The 8,015-nt window shown below is 33.7% G+C and overlaps 1 protein-coding gene across 1 annotated transcript; it reads left to right on the forward strand.

Moving 5' to 3' along the window:
• Positions 1-617: 617 nt before the first annotated feature.
• LOC111889454 (actin) lies at positions 618-2,390 on the forward strand. The gene is made up of 4 exons (XM_052763601.1): positions 618-900; positions 988-1,381; positions 1,473-2,086; positions 2,174-2,390. The coding sequence occupies exons 1-4, from the start codon at positions 841-843 to the stop codon at positions 2,237-2,239; spliced, it is 1,134 nt and encodes a 377-aa protein (XP_052619561.1). The 5' UTR covers positions 618-840; the 3' UTR covers positions 2,240-2,390.
• Positions 2,391-8,015: the final 5,625 nt, after the last annotated feature.

An 8,015-nucleotide genomic window follows, 5' to 3' on the forward strand; every position in this document is an offset into this window, starting at 1 on the left:
TTCACGAGATTTCCTGATGAAGCGTCACACCATCCATCTCTACCAACAGATTATCGTGGAAATCGGCCATCTTTCATCTACATTTATCATTTAACCCCGCATTTCATCAGCCCTTGTTTTACTTCATTCCAATTTCAAATTACACCAATCAACTTCCACAATCCAATTTACAAGGTAAAATTTTCTCTTCTATTATTCATCAAATATCATCTCATTTTTGTTCAATTCCTGTTCCTTCATTGCATGAGTGCTTCCTATGGTTCGTTCGCACATCTTTCTTTCATTTTGTGCGGATTACTGGTGGATCTTTGTGTTTTTGTTCTCAAAAACGAATACGTCGACCTAATTTTTCATCATCCGTGAACTCATCGGCATTTAAATCGATTATATTTTGTTTTTTCCTTTATCAGCTTTTGTAGCTGAGTCGATCTCCATCATTTAATCAGTACTATGTAGAGATAATTAACATGGATCCTTGGAAATAGATGATAACCGCATATCGATTTATCTCCTGTGTTTTGCGTTTAATGATAAAAGTTATTTTTCCAAAACGATAGATTGGATAGTCAAGAAGCATGTAATTTGTAACATATGGATCCTTTGACATAGACGATAACCTTCATATCAATTGATCTCTTGTTTTTTTGTGCTTAACGACAAAAGTCGTTTTCAAAAGTTGAATTGAATAGTAATTAAGTAGCTAGCATGTGATTTGTAGATGAAAGTTCTTGATCTCCATTGTTTTCCACTTCCTGTTTTTCAATCTAATGATGAACATACACATTTATGCATGTATGTATGTAATTATTCTCCTGCATGCGTGAATGTAGTTACTAGAAGATGGCAGACGGTGAAGATATCCAGCCTCTTGTCTGCGACAATGGAACTGGAATGGTTAAGGTATAAAATTTACTTTGCTATTTGTTATTCCATTTCGCGATTCCATTCCATTCTTTCACGATTCCATTCCATTGTTTGTATGTTAAGGCTGGATTCGCTGGAGATGATGCCCCAAGAGCAGTTTTCCCTAGCATTGTTGGGCGTCCACGTCACACAGGAGTGATGGTTGGCATGGGACAAAAGGATGCTTATGTAGGAGACGAAGCTCAATCAAAAAGAGGTATTCTTACTTTGAAATACCCAATCGAGCATGGTATTGTCAATAACTGGGACGACATGGAAAAGATCTGGCATCACACTTTCTACAATGAACTCCGTGTCGCTCCAGAAGAACACCCCGTTCTCCTTACAGAAGCTCCTCTTAATCCAAAAGCCAATCGTGAAAAGATGACACAAATCATGTTCGAAACCTTCAATTCCCCTGCTATGTATGTCGCAATTCAAGCTGTTCTCTCATTGTATGCTAGTGGTCGTACAACTGGTAACTTTCTCTTGTTTCTCTCTTTCCCTCTCTATCTCTCTCCTAGGGTTCCGGTGATCGGTTAACGTCAATTCGCCGGTTTATTTTGCAGGTATTGTGTTGGACTCCGGTGATGGTGTGAGTCATACTGTTCCGATCTACGAAGGTTACGCACTCCCACACGCCATCCTCCGTTTGGATCTCGCCGGACGTGACCTCACCGACGCCCTGATGAAAATTCTGACTGAAAGAGGTTACTCATTCACCACGTCTGCTGAACGAGAAATTGTGAGAGACATGAAAGAGAAATTGGCATATATCGCGCTTGATTTTGAACAGGAACTGGAGACTTCGAAAACTAGCTCTTCAGTCGAAAAGAGCTTCGAGCTGCCCGACGGGCAGGTGATCACTATTGGGGCAGAGCGGTTCAGGTGCCCGGAAGTCCTTTTCCAGCCATCGATGATCGGAATGGAAGCTGCGGGTATTCATGAGACGACTTATAACTCTATAATGAAGTGTGACGTGGATATTAGGAAGGATTTGTATGGAAACATCGTACTTAGTGGTGGTACTACTATGTTCCCGGGCATTGCTGATCGAATGAGTAAGGAAATTACTGCCCTTGCCCCTAGCAGCATGAAGATTAAGGTCGTAGCTCCACCCGAAAGGAAATACAGTGTCTGGATCGGAGGCTCCATTTTGGCATCTCTCAGCACCTTCCAGCAGGTCAGTTCTAATATTATATTACGGGTCGGGTCGGTCAGTGTAACGATTTTCGGAAAAAATAATATATATTTTTTTTTTTTATTGCAGATGTGGATTGCGAAGGCTGAATATGATGAGTCTGGACCCTCTATTGTCCACAGGAAATGTTTCTAATTGCAAGAAGAAAAATAGTTATTTTTTTAATTGTGGCCTTTTGGGGTTCGGAAATTCTATTTTCTTATATTGTCTACGGATAAGATTTTCATCAAGAGTACGGGCTTCGGCAGGCAGGTTTATGCTACAATTTTTTTCGTCTTCTTTTTTACAATTGACTTCAATTGTTGAAATAGTTATGCCAAGCATAAATTGATATCAATATATGCCGTATTTTGTTTTTGTGATCTTTTTGTTTTTTGGTTTTGACTGCTGTAAGAGATGTTTCTATGAATGAATTGAATTCCTTATAGCATTATTGGTTTCGGTTTACATTTCAACTAAGGGTTTTAACTTTTAACCGAGGTTCTTCTCATTGGTTGGGAAAAAATGATTCATTTTTGTACCATTATAGTTGTTGTTATGTTATAAAGACTAAAGTTAATTTTTTATGCAGCTAAGTTTAACTTTTTCTTGGTTTATAAAAAGAGTAAATTACGTGAATAGTCCCTTTGGTTTGGGGTAATTTGCGTACTTGACCCCTAACTTATTTTTTTAATGCGGAAAGTCCCCACTGTTTGTTTTTGTCACACATTTTGTTCCTACTGTTTGTTTTTGTTAGGTGTTTGGTTCATATCTTATCTAAAAAGACTATTATTTAAATAGGGGAAAATGATGGGTAGGTAAGGTAAGGTGGGGAGAGTGAGATTGTGGGTGTGTTTATTTATATAAATTAAAAAATCAATGACAAAATAGTTATTTTAGATAAGACAGGGACCAAGCGTGTAACAAAAACAATCAGTAGGAACCTTCCGAGTTAAAAAAATAAATTAGGAACCAAACACATAAATTATCATAAATCATAGGGACCATACGTGTAATTTACTCTTATAAAAACTATGCAAGGTTGATGCCACTTTATGAAACAATGTTTTATCATTTACCAAATTTATGTAACAATATTATAATTTTTTTTAGACATTTAAGTAACATTATCCATTTTTTTTTAATCATTTTACGTGGTTGACATAAATTATGCAATTAGGTTAAAACCGGTTAAACATGCTACATGCAGTGTTTTAAAAACCAGTTGGATCGGGACCCTAAGAAATAAACAGTTCAATTAGCATTGGTTTTATGTTTATTTTTTAACTGAAATGAACTAGTTAGTTTTTACAAAAACTCAGTTTAACTAGTTAAATTAAATAAAAAAACATGGAAATTTGTTATTTTGCATAACAAACTTTGTCGTTTTTTCACGTCAATTTAGATTTCTTTAAATAAAAACATATGGTAAATGTTAGACGTTTTTTAATACGTTTGTATTCATTTAAAACTATATTTGTTTCTGTATTATACTTTAATTATTTTTTATGTATGTGGATTAATATAAAATTTATGGTTATGTGTTTTTTAATGTATTTTGATTGATTTACGACTTGTATTTATATGTATTTTTAATGATTAAACGTGTGGATGTCTATGTGTGTAGGAAAATAAGAAAAAATATGAAAATTATAGAAATCGGTTGAACCGTCGATCGAACCGATTAAACCGGTTGAACCAGGAACCGATCACCATACATGTTCAACTAAAAAACCGATTTTTAATACATTGGTTACATGTAATTGGTTACGTTGCATATTTTGTCTAAAGAACAACTTTGCGGCATAAAATAGAAAAAGAAAATGCAAGAGCAATGCACAAACAAGCATCAAGAATGGACCCTCAATACCCTCTCTTTCTCTCTTGCTCTCCTCCCACTCATCCCTCTCCTCCTGCTTGGTCAAACCCGCTCACTCCAACCCTCTACGATTCCCTCCTCCCTAAGGAATTTTGTGTATTCACCCCTTAATAAATGTGTTTAACCTATAGTATTCTGGAAGAATATATTATTATTATTATTATTATTATTATTATTATTATTATTATTATTATTTATAAAAAGACATTTATATATAAATATTAATAAAAATATATTTACATATGAATACGTATAAAAACTCATTTATGCATATAAACACATATATAACGTTTTTATGTGTAGAATTTCGTGTAAAAACATTTGATGTATAAATAAATAAATAAATAAAATGTAAAAATATGTATACACACAACTTTAAAATGAATAAATGCATATACTTATATTTATATATATTTACAAACTTTTTTATATATTATAAGTGTCTTTATATATTTTTATAAATCACTTATGCGCATAAATACATATAAAACATATATAACGTTTTTATGCGTATAATTTTGTATTAAAAACATTCGATGTATAAATAAATAAATAAAAATGTACAAATATGTATTCATACAAGTTTAAAATGAATAAATGCATATACTTATATTTATATACCTTTACAAACTTGTTTATATATTATAAGTGTCTTTATATATTTTTATAGATATAAATACATTTTTAAATATATAAATATAAATTTTATTCGTATAAAGACGCATGTATAAATTCATAAAATAATAATAATAATAATAATAATAATAATAATTAATATTTAATTAATTCAGCAATAATAATAATAATAATAATAATAATAATAATAATTATAATTATAATTATAATATTTATTATTTAATTATTCCACGAAAATACACATTAAATATATAAAGTTATGATATGTAACACAAAAGTCAATTTAGCTTGGTGGAAGAAACCCTTGCCCTTTGTTTGCGAGACCTGGGTTTGATTCTTCTTGGCAGCAGCACTTCGTTTTAGCTTTGGGTTTTTCCCATCAATGAAGCAACGGTGACGTGGCTACTCACCCTCATTAACCAACGCTGACGTGGCTACATACCCTCTTTAACCAGCCCTAGAAGGTAAAACCCGTTTGAAGCTTTGGGTTTTTCCCATTAGTGAAGCAACACTAACGTGGCTACTCACCCTCTTTAACCAGCCCTAGAAGGTAAAACCCGGGTGAGGGGAAAAGTTGCACAATTTATCCGGTATTTGAGGCATTATCGCACAAAAAAATCAGCTTTGGGCATAACCGAACATTTCATGTCCCTCTGGGTTGGTCCAGTTCTATAGCCGAAACTGATGGCACCGAACCATCTAAAACCCAATACCGAAAATGATCAATCTTAAGAGCTGATACCAGGCCCACAATATGATAATGGGCCCCAGTTCAGTTCAATTGGTCCAATTGCCCACCCCTAATTCCAACAACCAAACCCTCTTTTGACAGCTTCATCTCTTACCTACGGGTTCAAATTATCATCAACAAATATTTCTTTTTCATTAATTAACAATATGGTGTACAATGTTAATAGGACTTGATCATTACTGAAATATATCATAATTGGAACTCATACATTTGTTTGTTCCTCTTTTATACATGTTTATTTATAGTCTTCAAATTAATTCGAACTGAGGATAGATTTATTTGTTCCTTTTGTATACATGTTTAAAGGCATCAAATGGCTAAATGATGATGCATATCATGATTTCAGGATTGTTGTCTTGTTGATGGACGTGATGACCAAAAAAGGTGAACATTGAATTATGTTGAAGAAACTTTTGTGTCGAGGAATGATGGAGTGTAACTGTAAGGGTTGTTTGGCTGTAAAGATTCGAAGTCTTATATGTCTCTTCGTATGTTATGTTATCTATTTTACTAAGGCATATTATTCGAAGCTTAGATGTCTAGTCCTTAGCTAGTATATTTTTTGTACGTTTTTACTCTCCTAAAAATAGGAGTCTTTACTAGAGTTAGATAAGGTTTTTACAGTCTTGTCTACTTTTGCACTCTGTAAACCTAAAGCGTAATATAGAGCTGAATCAAGATCTTATTTACATCGGTGTTTAATCTTACTTACATTTCTGATTCAAACTCTGATTTACATTCAAACTCGATTCCTAAATTCATCAGTTGGTATCAGAGCAGGAATCATATCTCTGATCTGATTTTCATCCTTTCAAAAGTTTTTAAATCAATTATTTTGGTTTAAAAGTTTCCGCACTTTTTGAAAAGTGAAAAGTTCATTAGATCTAAGTCTGTGATTCGATTCTGCACTTGAATTGTTGAATCGAGTGTTCTCCTAGTTGTTTCAATTTGAATCAACTAGTTTGTTGTTACAAATCTCAAGTTTTCTTCTAAATTCTCAAAGTTTTTCTTCCGTACAACAATGGCGTCATTCAATCTTAATTCCATGACTTCATTCTCTCATTTGTTAGGATCTTCTACAAAAATTCCAATGTTAATCCCTGAGTATTACGATCAGTGGGCTGATCGTATGGAGGATTATCTCAATGGTTTAGATGAAGAACTATGGACTTGTATTTCTGGTAATCTCAATCCTCCATCGAACGTTCAATCACTTGGAGCGTCTTCTGTAAGTTATGGAGTAGAGAATCAAACTGAACGTATGAAAAAGCTGAAGAAGAGATGTATGAGAGAGCTGCGAGGAGCTTTGCCTCCAGTTGTTTACAACTATGTGAGGAGTTGTAAAACTGCAAAGGAAATCTGAAACAATCTAAAGGAGAAATTTCAAGGAAGTGAGAAGACAAAAGTTAATTATGTGAAACAATGTTTGGTTGAATTGAAAGACTTCAAACAGAAAGAAAGTAAAACTATTAAGGCGTATTACGATCATCTGAATGAATTGATTTATCGATGCAACCGATATGGAATCACCAGATCAGTCATGGAGTTCAATCTTATCTTTGTTATGGGTCTGAGAAAGAAGTGGCGAAATGTAAGCATGATGGTCAAAAATCAACAGAGCTTTGATACGTCAACTTTAAATGATGTGTACAATCATTTAAAATCACACGAAAATGAAGTGAATGAAATTGTTGAAGAAACGAAGGCTAGTTTGGGAGGTCCACTGGCTTTGGTTTCAAAAATGACTGAGAAAGAAGTTCATGAGAAAAGTGATTCTGATGGATAAGAGGGATTCATCATGAATTCTGATGATGAAGCGATAGCATTTTATTCAAACAATCGTGTCAAAAAGTTCTTCAAAAAGCCATTCAATTCGAAGATCAAGTCAGCTGAGATAAAAGGAAGTTTTGTGAATAAAACTACAAGTGATGAGAAGAAGGATGCGAAGCTTTTTAAGGGAAAGATTGAGAAGAAGTTGAAGGGGGATGCTGGAGTAGACTGTCATTACTGTAACGGTGTCAATCATTTAGCCAATGATTGCATGTTAAGGAAGAAAAATGAAAAGAAGAATAAGGTAAAAGATGAAGCCTATTATGCTGAAAGACTGGAAGAGGTTCGTGTGAAGACGAAAAACTTGTCATTGGTTGTCATGGGAGAACAAGAAGATGATGGAACTTATCAAGTCTGGTCATCTGTATCAGATGATGAGAAGATGTGAAACCCAACGCATGGAGCAATGTTTGCGAAGATGGAGGAGGAATCTGATGAGGAAGAATACGAAGTAAAAGGAAGATGCTTCGTATCAAAGGCTGCAGACAAATCTCCAATGACAACAAAGGTACGTTAACATTCTTGAATCTTTTAATATTTCAGTGCATGCTTATAATTCTGATTTAGTATCTTTTGATGAAACTGTTACTTATTTTGATTCAATTGTTGTGTCTGTTAGCAATAAGGCTAAGAAGTTTTCTATGCAGTTGTTAGAGACAGAGAAGAAGTTACATTTGAAAAACACGAAAGTAGATTGTTTAGAACTTCAGATTACAAACATTATGATTCCTAAATTCATCAGTAACTTTCTTTATCAGACTTGAGATCAACTATAGTGACCGCTAGTTATAACTTTGTTCTTTATCAGACATGATCAAACATATGTAAAACAATAC

Source organism: Lactuca sativa, chromosome 5 (genome assembly GCF_002870075.4).
Source record: "Lactuca sativa cultivar Salinas chromosome 5, Lsat_Salinas_v11, whole genome shotgun sequence".
Taxonomy (NCBI): domain Eukaryota; kingdom Viridiplantae; phylum Streptophyta; class Magnoliopsida; order Asterales; family Asteraceae; genus Lactuca; species Lactuca sativa.